Raw genomic sequence first — 15238 nt, forward strand, 5'->3', positions numbered from 1 at the left:
TAGTTGTGTTACAGGAGACACACTTGGAAAGACCTGAACATGTGAATTTGGTAAAGAAAGGTTTTCAGAATGGTTATTTAGCGGAATATCTGGGACAGAGGAAAAAATGAGTACTTATATTAATTGCAAGAGTACCTCCAATAGTGATAGAATAGGATGAAAAAGGTAATAATGGCAGATTTATAGTCCTAAGGGGAAAAGTATTACATTGGCATGTATTTATATTCCATCTAAAACTGCTATAACGAAGCTTAAGAAATTTTTGGGAGAGATAATCAGTTTTCAGCAAGGAAAGTTACTTATAGGTGGGGAATGGAATTTGATTTGCAGCAGTGAAGATGTGTCTGGAGGACCCAAAAGGGAAAGTATAACAAAGAAGGGTGGATTTTTGAAGGCATTTATGAAAATATTTGGCATGAAAGATGTGAATTCAATAATAAGAGTTCGGAGTGAATTTACATGTTATTCCCCAAGATAAAACTGGGCTAGACTAGACAGTATTTACATTTCCTAGGAACATGTGAATTTAATCGAAGGTCTTGATACACACCCAATAATTATTTCAGATCATGCGCCAGTAATAACTAAAATCACTTCACAGGGTAATGAAATAAAAATGAGACAGTGGCACTTTCCCACCTGTCTGTTGAGAAGAGAAGAATTTAAGGAATGGGTAGTGGAGATTATTCAGGAGCTATTTGAGAGGTTAGGAATTACTTCTGAAAATATAGCAAGGGAGTGGGATAAAATTAAGGTGGAGTTTAAAAATATGGTGGAAATAAAAGAAAGGAAGCTATGATTAACAAGGAATAAGAATTTAGAGGGACTGACAAATGTTAAAATATTGCAGAATAGGGGGAATCTCACAGAACAAGAAAAGGATCAACTACAGAATGCTAGGCAGAAAATAAGGGATTACCTCAGTAATATACACAACTTAAAGATTGCTGTTAAGCAGCTGTTGTTTGATAACAACACTAGAGCAGAAAAACTTTTACAGAAAGTAGAAATGGCTATCACCAAGCTTAAGGAGCCTATAACAAGGAGGGTAACAAGATTGTCTAGCGGTATTAGAAATATTTCAGAAATTCTGTGAAAGTCTATATAAAGCAGAAAAATGTGGAAATCAAGAAAAGATACAAATGGAAATGATTATGGAAGATTTAAATATGCCAAGATTAGAGGTAGATGAAGTTCAGTTACTAACGGTTAGGATAGGAGGAGATGAGATAAAAATTGTGATGTATAACCAATCCACAGGAAAGTCCCCAGGAATATATAGTATTTCTGTGGAAGTTTGGAAGCTAGGACGGAGAAAACTGATAATAATTTGGAAGGTTTGTTTAACAGTATTTTTAAGAGGAGGAGAAGTATCAACATCCTGGAAGAAAGCAGTGGTAGCTTAACACCTAAAGAGGGTAAAGATCCATCAGATCCACCTTCATAAAGGCCCATTTCAGTACTAAGCCATGGTTATAAAGTGTTTATGTTAGTAATGGCTAAAAGAATGGCAAAAGTAATGCTAGAATTGATAGATATGGATCTCTGTGGTTTTGTGGAGGGGAGGCAAACATTTAACAACATTAACGGAACATTGATGATCCAGAGGGAAGCAGAATGTAAGAAAATATTTATTTATTTTTTTGACATTTGTTGACCAGGAATGTCCGACTGAGCTAGAGCCCTTTTTCAGGGAGGCTCGGGGAGAAAAGCTCCACAATAGTACTTAAAAATTTTACAAAATTAACAGTTTGTACAAGCATTACATAGAGAATGCAGTGTTTAATGCACTTGATTACAAACAATAATGTTGTTAATAGACAGTGTACAGAGTTTGCTGAAAGCAGTTGAGAAGCTTTACAAGATACCAATTTATATATACAGTGGAAAAGAAGGTAGAGATATGAAATTCATAATCTGAGAAATACCATTGTTGTTGGTGGGTCTTGATGCAGAGAAAACATTTTACAGAGTAAGATGGGACTTTATGAGCAGGGCAATGGAAGTATTTGCATTTCCTGAAAAAATTATAAGGTTGATTATGAGGATGTATAAGAGATCGGAGACAAAAAGTTAAAGTGGGCGGGTTCCTGTCTGATAATTTCTGCTTGAGCAGAGGAACCAGGCAGGAGTGTTCTCTTTCCCCATTGTTATTTGCATTATATTTAGAACCATTGGCAATGAAAATAAGGGACTCAGAAATTAAAGGATATAGTTGGTATGGTAGTCAAGAAAAGCTGGCTCTATTTGAGATGATATTATTTTATACCTGACAAAACCAGAGAGAGACATTACAGCATTGTGGAACATTTTAAGACAGTTTCAAATCTTTTTGGGATACAAAATTAATTAAGCTAAAACAAAGGCAATAGCAATTAAATTATGTACCCACATATGAATTGGTCAGCAATATCCCTATTTATGGGGACATGATGCAATGAAGTACTTAGGAGTATGGATTAAAAATTATTCTGGTGTGGCAGCTAACGAGATGTGGGAAGAGACTAAACAAAAGATACTACAAAAACTGAGAACATGGAAGCTTTGTTATATGGATATAGATAGCAAGGTACAAACAAAATGTTTTTAGTCCCATTAGTCTTATACACAGGTCAGGCATATTTTTATCAACCAGAGGATAAGCTATGGATAGCAATTAATAAAGAGCTGAAGAACTTTGTCTGGGAGGGGAAGATGGGAAGAGTCAAGTGGGATAAGATGATTCTTCCAGTAGAACAGGGTGGATTGAGATTACCCTATTTGAAGGGGTATTTCAGAGCTACACATTTAAGGCTCCTATACCTAGCGCAAGCAGAAAACTATTATTCAAAGTAGAAAGAGATGATAATGAAACATGGGGGAACCTCAAGAAACAAGGAGAGGCTGGGATTTTGGATGCAAACCTTTAAGGAGAGCAACAGTAATCATACAGAATATTATATCTATAAAGTAGCAGAAAGTAACCTAAGATTAAGCTAACATGGGACTGGAGAAAGGAGATTCTGCCAATAGGGGTGATTGCAATTAGGATATAGACAATAGGCAAGAGGGAGCTGGAATTTATTGGAGAAAACTAGAAAGGTATTAGAAATAAATAACTAGAGAGGGAAATATTATAGAATGGGAAGATACTAAGAATTTATTTGGACTGCATGTTAGAGATTGCCTTTCACTGTAGGCTTGATATCTGATTATAGGCAAAGAGAAAGAAATAGGGAGTCCTAAACAAAAGACCAGCACTGGTAGAGTTTTTAGTAGAATCTAGAAGAGAAGCTGCCATTAAAAAGGAATAATTAGTGGAGCATATAAAATATTGCATGATTGATAAATATAAGAATCAATGACAGGAAGTTAGAAAGGATTGGGACAAGAGATTGGATAAGCAATTCACAAAGAAACAATGGGAGGATATATGTATGTTTCCCAATTATGCGACAAAATCTAGAAGATTTAGGATTTTTGCTTAGACGTGTTTGCATAGATATTTTTATACCCCAAGTAGTCTCCAGAGAATTTTTCCTCAGGTAGAGAGCAAATGTTGGAGGTGTGACGGGGAAGAGAGTGGTAATTGGGAACATGTTTTCTGGGAGTGTCATGAGTTGACAGACTTTAAGGATTCCCTGCTGGATGCACTGTTGGAGATGATGGGTGGGCAGATTGGTGTGATGTGGGAAATGATTTTTCTAAGCTATGATACAGAATCGGAATTGCCTAGACAAGGTAAGGCCTTGCTGTGCTAATTATGGTGGCTGCCAGAAAAGCAATTTCTAGAAAATGGAAATCAGAGTGTAGACCAACTATACTAGAAGTAGTGAATATAGTAACAGAGACAAAACAACTTGAATTGAGATCTTTAGAAAAGGGTGCGTGCAAACTACGTAGGAAAAAAATGAGAATAATGGGAACAATGCATACAGAGGAGGAATGAAGTTTAAAGTAAGGCAAGACTTGAATGAGCTATGTAATGTTTGAAAATGATTGAGTAGATTATAAGTGATGTATAATGTCTTGCAACTGGGAGTGTGTCACTATGGTTTGTGATGCAAAATGCTTGCAACTAGGATTGTGTCAGTGCAGTTTGTTTTCATTTATATAAATGTATGATTGCCTGTGTCGTAAGTGATGGTTTAATAATGATGCTTCTTGTTTAAGAAAAAAATGAGGCAGGCCTTGAATAATTTATGTAATGTTGCTTAGGTTATATGATGTATAGCAATATATGTCAAGTATAATTTTGTAAACATTAACTTGTTAATACAGTTTGATTACTTTCATATGAATGTAAATTTGTCTATGACACAAGTGATAATTCAATAAAGGTGCTTAAAAATGTAGTTAATGAGTTGTTTGTTAACGAGTCTATCAATTTGCCCACTATTTTCCCTTGTCCGCAATCTGCTTGTGACAATGTTTAGCACACCTTAGATTTGCATAGACAACTCATATGTTATTTGGATAAGACTAGTGCTTTTCGTAAATCTTTTTTTTGTTTTCCTTCCTAGGTCTTTAGGTTTGGCTGTTTCCAAGCAAACCATTTCTTCTTGGATATCTAAAACCATTTCTTTTTGCTATCCTTTTCATAGGAAGAGCCTTCCTTCTTCTGTTAATGCTCATTCTGCTAGGGCTATGGTTTCTTCTGGTGCTTTTTTCAAGGGTTTGGATACTAATTCTATTCTTGAGGCAGCTACCTGGACTTTTGTGCATACCTTTAGCAAGTACTACAAGCTGGATTTGGTTTCTAGGGCCAGAGCTGATTTTGCCCGGGTCATTCTCCATGGCTTCCTAGCGGCCTGTGTTGGCCCTTCCTCCTCCCAGTCTTCTTTCTGAGCTGTTGTGCTCTCTCTGTTGTAAAGAATACTGCAGCAGTGGTATGGAAAGACATAGTACAGTTATGTAAAATTTTACCATAACAGTGGATGTCCTTCTCTTCACTGTTGCAGTATTCGCTTCCTCCCATCTTCCTCTGGTCCTTTTTCCTTCTGGATGTGCCTATTAGCTGATAATATCCTTAGGCTGTCATTCCTACTGGGGCTTTTCATTTCTGAGGATGGTACATCTAGACGTTACCTTTATGCCCTACGCCATGAGTGGAGACCGTACGTCTGATGTACAACATACTCTTTACGCTTTGGTATACTGGCCAGATATCAGGCCGCCCTACACAGGGGATCCCTATTGCAAAGAATACTGCAACAGTGATGAGAAGGACATCTACTGTTATGGTAAGATTTTACAGAACTGTGCTATCCGTAGATGTAATGTCCTCTATTTTAACTGTAAATTTTGTACTGGTGACCCATTTAGATACCTAGTTAATAGTATATCCATTCAGATTATTTTTTGCACATTGTATTCATAATATTATGGTGAGGGGACTGAATGATTACATCCATTGACAGACCCATAACCATTGCTTCCCAGATATTTTGCTAAATATTTATTAGATTTGGCACACACAACCTTCTTGCACAGAACCCATGCTGGTAAAGTATCCAGGGCAGGTTTCAATTTCTCTTTCATTAATTCATAAATTACAGTGGGTTGGTAGTTATCAGCTGTATTAATTTTTGCCTCATTTAGATAATGGCACTACCAAAGCAAACTTCCATACTTTGGTAACAAATCCTGTTTCTAGACTTCCTTGAAACTGCTTGTGTAGGCATGCAGCCACCAGGTCTATCATGCCATTCAAGAACAACCCATTTAGTCTATTTGGCCCTGCTCCAGTGTTAGATTTAAATTTCTGTAGAGCTCCCATTATCATTTTCTCTGATATGTTGGAGTAGTTACCTCTTTATTATAACTGTCTGTTTTTTATTTCTTTTTGACAATGCTGAACATTTCTCTGAAAATATAGGTATCAGTTGAACTTTATTGGTAATCCAAGTGTCCTGTTTTATAATGCTAATTTAATTCTGAGCATCCTTTCTGTAATTCCTCAAGTTTTAAATTTTCTACCGTATTGGATGCCAACTGATAATTCATATTTTTCCTTACCAGTTTCCTAAAACTGCACCTCCTGCTACTTATTTTTATTGTCCTAAGACCATTCCTATGCTTGATCCATAGGTTAGTTTTCTTTTTATAAGTTTTTCCAACTTCATTGTACACCATTCATTACATTTTCTACCGTGTTTACATATCCTAGTGTATGACACACAGGAGGAATTGATTATCGAATACACGTGGTCATAAAAATATTTTGACACTCAGAAATAGTCTTCTCGTAAATTCTAACCAGTTCTTCGTTTCCTTTTAATGGCTACATAATGTCTGGCAAATTTTCATTTTTGTTTTTTGTAATATATGAACATTTCTTAAATGTAATTTAGTCGCCTCCCAGGTAATACTTGAATAGTCTGAGCCTGGTAATGCTAGTCCAAATTTTTGAGTATGATCCTTAGTTTGTTTTGTTGACTGTTGATAGCCTGTGCACTATTTGGCTGTGAATGTACTAGACAGCATGAAGTCGACAAGTTTAATGTTAATATTTTTACTATGAAAACAGTTTTAATTTAGCTTGTTTTTTTTTCAAGGAGATGGGTGTGAAATGCATCTATAGTGTGAGACAAACTGCTGTAGACAAACAGACTGCATTTCACATCCATGTCCTTGCAAAAAAAACAAGTTAAATTAAAACTGTATTCATAGTTAAAGTCTTAGCTTTAAACTTGTGGACATTCTGTAAGCTGTTAATGTGCTGCTTCCTGCAGTGCAGAGTTTGACTTCCTCAGCCTTCATTTCTCTTCTGTGTGGTTCAAGTCATTTCACCAGATAGTACTCCTGAAAAGGAACATTGGTGTCCAGTAGACTGTCTCAGACTGCTAGCAAATGCATTTTTGGCTTTTGAATTCCTGAACTTTTCATGGAACTTGTAATAATTAGCGCTTTTTACCATATGCTGTTGGACTACGAATCCCAACAAATTTGTTGTAGTTTAATTGTTTGCTGGATGCTTTTTCAATAAATGTGAGTGCCTCAGAAAGGAAGGGTTTACCATCTGCTTTCAGTGTGAGGTTTTGTATTGTTTACAAATATATGCCAGTGGTTTTACTGAAAAGTTTAAAATAAATGTACTAAATTAAATCCAAATCTTTGCAGTCAGTGTAAAAGTAAAGAACAAACCTGTCAGTGTGCATGCAGTTTTAAACAGTGTTTTATGGTAATTTGAGATCACAGCCAAATAAGATATTGACATGCCTGGGGGGGGGGCATTCTCCTACACAGGGTCCCATTGGCCACAGTCATGCTTTAAATGTATTTTATTTTATTTTTTTTTTTTTTAAGTAAGACCATCTAGGCTTAATTATCTATTTTCACTGGTATCCCAGGAGCAAAGGCTTAGATAAGTGACTTGCTTAGACTTTTACATAGTACTGTATATGCAGAAGGATGCTATGAGAATCAAACCCAGTACTGCAGGATGAAACTCTTCAACTTCTCATATCCTGCACCTTCTACTGTCAGGCAGTGTATTCCTTATACAGCATTGATTTGTTTCATTCTGCATTCAGCATTTATAAGTCCTATAACATTGGTTAATTTTTGAAACTGCTTTTCAGCAACATCCTTTGCCTTATCTATTTTGCCATTTAATCTGGTGCTTAGGTAGCTTGCACTTCCTGAAGACAAGACCCGTAGATGGGCCATCCTCCATGTACTCTCCATACAAGGCTTCTTATTTTGTTATATTTGACTTTTTGTACAGTAGTTAACCACTAGAAAGATCAGGAGAATGTTTCCAGGAATGCATTCCTTCAAGCTTTGTTGCTTGTATTTAGTGTCACTGTGTTAACAGATGAAGTTTTACTGTTCTGTTCCAATATGCAGAGAGAGATAAGTCATGTACGGCTATGAGCATATATCAACTTTAGATGTAGCTGCAGTACTGTCTTGTTTACAGCCTTTACTATTGCCGTTTTGAGTTGCCCAAGTTGAGTTTAACATGCACAGTGCGAATGATCAGCAGTTGACGTAAGGTTTTCTGTAGTAAATGCTTCTTGGTACATTGGGAGCGTTGTATTTCCATAGAGTGACATTATTCACTGAGCCAGTTGTCTGTTTATTATTTGCCCTATTAGAATGTGTCACAATGCCTGAAATAGCAAGTGTTTTCTTTTTGTCTTTTTAGATGTGTTCTTTTCTAAGAAAATGCATCCATCGTTGTACTCGCTCAATACAGGAGATGTTTGTGAGTTGTTTTTCATTGTTTTCAATACAAATAATTAATCTTCATGCTCTTTTGCCCTGTGGCTCTCTTTCTTTTATTTAAAGACTTTTGGACATACTTGGTTAATGGGTTATGACCCAAGAAATGTTCTTAGTACTGACTGATATTTTAATTTGGCTATAGAAAACTAGCAGACTGAAAATTGAACACAATGGGTTGACCTGACAGAGTACTGGGAGATTTCCAGTCTGTGATGCATGCAGCCAGGGTGCCAGCCTGAAACTCAAAACACCTTTAAAGGGGCACTTCACTTATCAGTCCTTAATGTTATTACATTAGAGAAAACAGTGCAGACATGGATGTGGTTTTTATGTTCATGAAAGTAGGGGAGAAAAACTTGCTTTGTGACACACAAGTGGATAGTAGGCAAGGTTGCCAGATGTCCCTATCTGAGCGGGACTCTCCCGAGATCAGTATCCCAATCCCGAATCCCGCACTGCCTCTTAAAATCCTGTTGAAACATAAGACTTTTTTTTTTTTGGTCTTCACTTAGCGAAAGCCACGAAATAAACACAAACTAAAGCTGGGATGAAATCGTGATTGGATGACAAAAGCGCTTAATGGCATGTTTTAATATTTAAAATAAACGTGGATTTGTGTTCCAGACAGCCTGTCACCTTTTGTGTTTTTGTAGTTTCACTTAGTGAAGACCTAGGTCCCTACCTGTCCGTCTGGAAATCTGGCAACCCTGACTGTAGATAAAAGTAGAGGAGAAACAGGTGGAACAAAATTCAGTGGTACTTTAGTATTTGTGTATCCTCATCTATTTTAACTCTTTAACCTTACAGTCTTCAGATTAATTTTCAAGTGGCTTTCAGAAGAACTTTTTCTATAAATAAATCCAGGTAACTTGAATTTAATATTAATGTGGTTCATCAGCTTTTCCAGATGACAGGTTGTTTCTAAAAATAGGTAAGACCTCTGTTGATCTAAACATTCAAAAAATAAGAAAACTCATTTTGGAGAAGTACACAAGAAAACAAGCTTATCACTTCATCCTTTAAATACCTAAGAACTCTAGGTTCAAGAATTGTTTATAAATTCTTGCATTGCTATTCTGTACAGAAATCTAATTTCAGTAAAATTTAACAAAAATTGCAGTCTGACTTTGTACATGCTCTACATGTATTAGGATATCCTGTTAAGATAGTTCTAACTCAGACTATAGTCATGAAAATCTCCAGCTCCTAATCCTGGCCCTGTTAATTGCAGGGATGAAGCCCTGTGACCCAGGCAGCCCTTCTTTGGCAACAGCACAAAAAGTGGAAGGACTGGTAGGGGAGGAGAAAATGAGCTTGAGAGGTCAATACCAGCTTGCTTATCGTGGGGACAAGGTGGCAGCTCAGCCTACCACATTTATGAAACTAGTCTGTGTTTAAGCACTCACTTATAATAGAAGGGGCTGTTGGGTACTTTCCCCTAGAATCTTGAATGGGTCAGTGGGCTGACAGATGATAGTGTGCAAAAAAATAAAAAAAAGGATCATAAGACCTCCCTCCCAGGAGCTTCCTATCCCCAGATAGTAAAACTTTCTCAAGGGCACAAAAGTTTATTAGGTCTGGTGTGGACTAGCCTATAGCTTTTCTGCACTTTATATTCCAAAAAAGCTTGACTAGTGTTTGGCGAAGAGTAATGAAAAACCTTGGATCAATCCCCATTGTAGAACCTGTCTTAAAGGTGCCATTTATGTGTCTTTGAAGCATCTTGAGTGCACAGACACTACACCATAGTGGTATGGCATCCTTACTAACCGTTCCATAGCAGAATCCTATTTAGTCTGTTCAGTCAGGCATAGATCCCAGAGACCACAGAAGGTTTTGTTTTGCTTAAATATCAGGAGTCCAAAGCTTTGGACAGGATAGGTTCATAGGCTCTTACTAGGCTGTTGATTTTTGAGGATCTTAAGAAACCTAGCTTTACATTCCTGTGGTAGTTTTTAGCCCTCATATTTTGCATACAGTTAACCCAGAGGTCTGAAGAAAACAAAAATGTTGAGAGACATTTGTTACCCTATCCATGAGGGGACATGTGTGCTAAACCAGGAGTGAATTTGCAGTTTCCCATCCATTCATACAGATTACATTTGAATAGTGTAAAAGGAGTATTGATTTATGTGGAATGAAAGACTATTAAATAGAGGAGTTTTTTCTCACTGATACATTGTTGTCCCTCCAGTATGTTCTGTTTCTGTTGCAGAAGAGGTTGAGATCTTTTGAGCACATGTTCATGCTACTTTTGGACTTGTGCAAGTGTAAAAGGTTTGACAGGATAGTGTCTGTTGAAGTTGTATATGCAAGGTAGAATTTGCCTCTTTGTAGCCTGTATGATAGTAAGTAGAGGGACAAGTCTTTGAGATGGCTGCAGTGTTTTTGTGATTTAGGCCCTTGATTGTTTTAGTGAGAAAGAATTGTGATCTCTCCAGCTGTGACAAATGTTTGGATGTTTACATACCAAATGGGGCATTATATTCAGTGATTGGCCTGATGAGAGCCAAGTACAGTGGAATGATCAGATCCCTACACCTGGACTCTTTGCCATATGAGCTGTGCAATGAAAATGAACCTCCTTGCGATATTGGATACAGGGTTTTCAAAGGACAGTTCATTTTCTGACATTGTTTTCTAGATTGCTGACTACAGGATCAACTTTCAGGGGTGTGTTGTCAGTATGAGAGTGATAAGGGAAGTCATGCCTGCAGAAGGTTACAGTTATACATCTCTTGGTATTTAGTTTTAGTCCATGGTTTTGACACCAGCAGTTAGTTTGGGAAAGGTCCTCTTGTAGGATTTTGATGTCCTATGCAGAGTTTATGTTGGCACCAGGTTTACAGTCATCTGCAAATGTGGTCAGCCATAACTGCTAAACACTTGCTTTGATTTCTGAGAAGCAAATGCCAAGGTGTAGTGGCCCAAGAACTGAAACTTGAGGTACACCACTAAAGATAGATCTTTGGAAGAGGTAGAGCCAGTCGACTTAATTTTCTGGTTTCTGCTTGTGAGCTGATTTGCTATACAATGAGTTTCATAGGGATTTACATTTTAGCTCGGAGAGTCTGTCTATGATATGCAAGTGTGGGACATTGTTGAATGCCTTTGTTAGGTATAGGTATTCAGTGTGTACCAATTTGCCCTCATCCATTGCGTCAGTAATGTTCTTGAAGAAATCAACCAGGTTAAGTAGGCAGGATTTACCAGTGACAAATCCAAACTGTCTGGGTTTGAGAGAGTGTAGATTAGCTATGTCTTATTTATTAGTTCCATGATGATCCTTTCCACAGTCTTACAGATGAGTCTGATCAGGTTTATGGGTGTGTAATTACCTGAGTCCATTAACACCCCACTTATGTGCAAGGGGATGGCTGTTGCTGTCCTCCATACTTATGGCACAAAGCCCGTTTGGAGTCTGATATTGAATAACCTATGTAGGGGTATGACAAGTCATGTTTCAGGCTAACAAGTAGGCCCCCTGATATGTTATCTCTCCCCATAAAAGCAATGATCTGATGTTGTCCTTTTCATTCTTCCTCACAACTGCCAGATCCGACTCAGTTGCATCTACCAGACTTTGGATCCAAATCATGAGCTCCTCCCTCTAACCATAATGCTCTATTCCATCCCCACCTCCCCAGATCTCATTTGTCGCCATCAAGATAGGATGAACAATCTGAAACTCGAGCAGTAAGAGAACTCTTTGTGGTATTATACTGCCTTTTTTTCTTGGTAATAGCTGTTTTTTCTGGAAATTGTTAAAATCCTAAGCACTTTCTTTCTTTCCTCCAGTTTTCGCTGGTACCAGGGTCTTTTCTTTGCCTGTCATTTCTTTCCTTAATTTCTAGGACCATTCTTAGTACTTGTGTTTTGGCTGTTAAACCTTTTTTCATTTCAGGGTTCTGTAGTATCCTTCCTTTCTTCAGGATGTCTGACAAACCGGAGAAACCTACAGGTTTCAAAAAGTTCACTTCTTGTGGGCATGAGATCCCCAATTCTGATACCCACAAGAAGTAAGTATATTGTCTTGGAGCTGCCCACCTTGACTCACCCTGGGCTGTTTGAAAGACATTTAATCCTAGGGTTCTCTTGGACAGAAGAAATAAATTAATCTTAAAAGGGCTTTTACCAGCTGATACTGGTGCTCAAACCCCCTTTAAGGCTTTGCAGCCTGCCCTGGTGTCTTGGAAAAAGACCATCCCGAGATCTCCAAGGTCTTCCTCGGAATCCATGGAAAGTTAGACACTCTCAGATCCAACCTCTTCGGATCTGAAGACCTATGGACAACCGTCAGATCCCCAGTACGGTTTGAATCTGACTGGTAAAGCCCATGCTGCCAGTTCTCCTCCTCCGTCCTCCTCCTCCTCAGATCCTAAACCCTCCTATCCAACCAGCAGAGGACGCTTGCCTGCATTTGTTCTCAAGCCAGTTTCTCCAGCCTTGCCATTGCAGATTTTCCAGACACTGAGGAATCATTCAAAGCCCCCGTTCACTGCCTCATCCAGATCGTCGAAGAGTTTGACAGGCCAACGTGGACAGAATGATGCAGAGATTTTTCAGGGTTCAGATCCAGATGGAGGTCCTCCCAGCTCCATCCCCTGCGGGATCTATGAGTGCTCCTGCCCAGCCATTTCTTTCTCCTTCTCCGATATGACCTGTGGTTTGAGTCCTAGGATCGAAAATCCCCAAGAGGTTTAGCATCATATTTGAGGAACCTTCCCTCCTCAACTCCGACAGTGTCCCTGATCAGCCCTGCTCCATTACCTTTAGATCAGAGTGGATCTCAGATCCTAGAGGTCAACATTGGGTCTGAGGGGTTAGGTTGGGCTCCTACTTTGTTGGATCCATTCCTTCCCCTCGATGCCTTGGCCCTGGATAGCTCTGGTCTGATTCTCTCTGGAGGACCCGGGGTTGACTCCGACTTTCCTTCTTTGGCTGCTTTGGATCTGAGGGGGGGAGGGTTCCCTGGGTTTGTCAGCCTTTCAGATAGTGGAAAGGGCTTTCTCTTTGCATCCAGAACCGTCCTGTCTGAGCTTGGATCCTATCCTTCGCCCCTCATCGGGTCCAAGCTTTGAGCCCATCATTTCTTCTCCTATAGGTCAGTCAGTTCCAGGAGGCTTCTACACAAGTTCCCCAGAGGTATCCCCCCACCCTTCCGACAGCTCTCCCGAGCACCCCAAAGAAAAGTTACCTTGGAATATAACATGTAAGAGGAGGAACATAGGACTCCCCTATGGAGTCTCTCATTGAAGACATGGATTTCGATGAGGGAGAAAAATCCCCCTGATCGCCACCTGATGGTGTCTGCTTTGGAGACATAATGGAGATCCTCAAACAGAAGGGTGGTTGGTCTTCCCAACTCCTTCTCCTGAGGAATCAGTGTTACTGGAGGCTTTTGGGGCTGGCCCATCTCCATCTTGGGTGACACCCCTGAAGGTTGAACTTATTGACCTGGTTTCCCACCAGGGTTGGAAGCAACCAGACACTGTTTAGCCCATCTCCAAGTGCTCAGACAAATTCTTTGTTCTCTCCTCAGACAGACTTTACTGGAGCAAGGGAATCCCAGTTGATGCCACTGTGGCAGAACAAAGCTCCTCTGTCCATCCACTGAACAGGGAGTCCAGAGCAAAAGACAGGTTTGGAAAGCTTGTGTATACCTCAGCTACATCACTGTATGGTTGATGTTCATCGTGTTTCACTGTTGCAGTCATGACTGTAGGGTTCTCCCCTGCCGGTAGGCAATCCGCGGTCGGCCAGAATCCCAAAGTCTGGGTCCGGCGTCGGCCGCTCAGCCGTGCTCCCTGACGTCAGAGCGCCAGGAGTACAAAGCTGGCAGCCGACGCCATGTTCTCCAGTCTTTCTTGCCGTGCGGTGATAGCAGTTCGCAAGTGCCGGTCGGCTGACTCCTGACAATTTTTTCTTACGTACTTCAGTCCGAAGACTTTCTTCTCCTACTCAAAGCTAAGTACCCTCTTGGGGAAACTTTTTTCTTGCTCCAGTCCGATGTCAGAAAAAGTTAATAATTGTATTTCATGTGGGAAGCAAATACCTCATAAGGATTTTCATTCTTACTGTATTCCTTGCTTAGGCCCTGACAACGATGTAGCCAGTTGTCGGTTTTGTGCTAGATTTAATCAACGTACGATTAAACGAAGGTACGATTTTGCATTTCATTACTTCGGTAGGCGTTTTAATTACAAAATGTCGTCGGACACGCTTCCGACTACCGGAGTTCACAAACGACGCAAGGATAAAGACAGGCCTACGAGGTCCAAAACAGACGATGTTGTACAAGCAGAGCCAGCTTCAGGTTCGGCCGTCGTCATTGAGGCGCTTTTGCAGCCCCTGTCGTCGGCCATTTCAGAACCGATGGCCGAAACAGACTCCCACGAGGAGCCAACTAGGCCTTTGAATATTTCAGTTGCAGGACCTTCGGACAGTGCTCCTTCGGATGGGTCCGGAGCCGCTGTGCAGGTACCGGCTTCTGAGGGGGTTTTCAGGCCTACACAGCTTCTGATAAAGGCAAAGCCAAAGACAAAGGCAAAGATTCCTTCCAAATCAAAAACTACAGCCCAGGCCTCTTCTGATCCGGGACCCAAGTCTCAGAAACAGTTACTTAAGATGGCGGAGGATTTACTTACTATGATTAGGGGTTCATATCCCCCTCCAGATAAAAGGCCAAGGCAGGAATTATATTATGACTCCTCTGATCAGGCTTCTGTTTCTTCAGTTTCTTCTTCTGACCAGGATTATTCTTTCCCTCCTTATAAGGATTCTGATGCTGAGGAATCTATTCCTTCAGCTTCTCCCCCTGAGGATTTTTCTTTTGGGGAAACTTTACATGAAATGAGGGAACATTTTCACTGAGAAGGACAGGAGTACTCGGAATCTAAGAAAAGACTTAGGGATTTTCTTCTTCTTCCCCAACATAGACCCCTGGCTATCCCTCCTATTTTGGATATTGCGGATGATGCCTTTTCTGAGGCTAACTTAACTCCCGACTCTTTTCCTCCAGCTCCTG

General features: G+C 39.7%; 1 protein-coding gene across 3 annotated transcripts in view; it reads left to right on the forward strand.

Annotated features, from left to right (window-relative positions):
- The window catches only part of FOXK1 (forkhead box K1), a 1462137-nt gene that overhangs the window by 1217635 nt on the left and 229264 nt on the right, over window positions 1-15238 (forward strand). For 2 of the 3 annotated variants that reach the window (XM_044089495.1, XM_044089494.1), the window contains exon 9: window positions 8132-8191. The exons of the other annotated variant lie outside the window; for it this stretch is intronic. In XM_044089495.1, the coding sequence (XP_043945430.1) occupies window positions 8132-8191 (60 nt within the window). The remainder of the gene's footprint in view (window positions 1-8131; window positions 8192-15238) is intronic. 3 annotated transcript variants of the gene reach the window in all.

This window comes from Protopterus annectens, chromosome 12.part0, assembly GCF_019279795.1.
Source record: "Protopterus annectens isolate FY-2018-M chromosome 12.part0, PAN1.0, whole genome shotgun sequence".
NCBI lineage: Eukaryota > Metazoa > Chordata > Ceratodontiformes > Protopteridae > Protopterus > Protopterus annectens.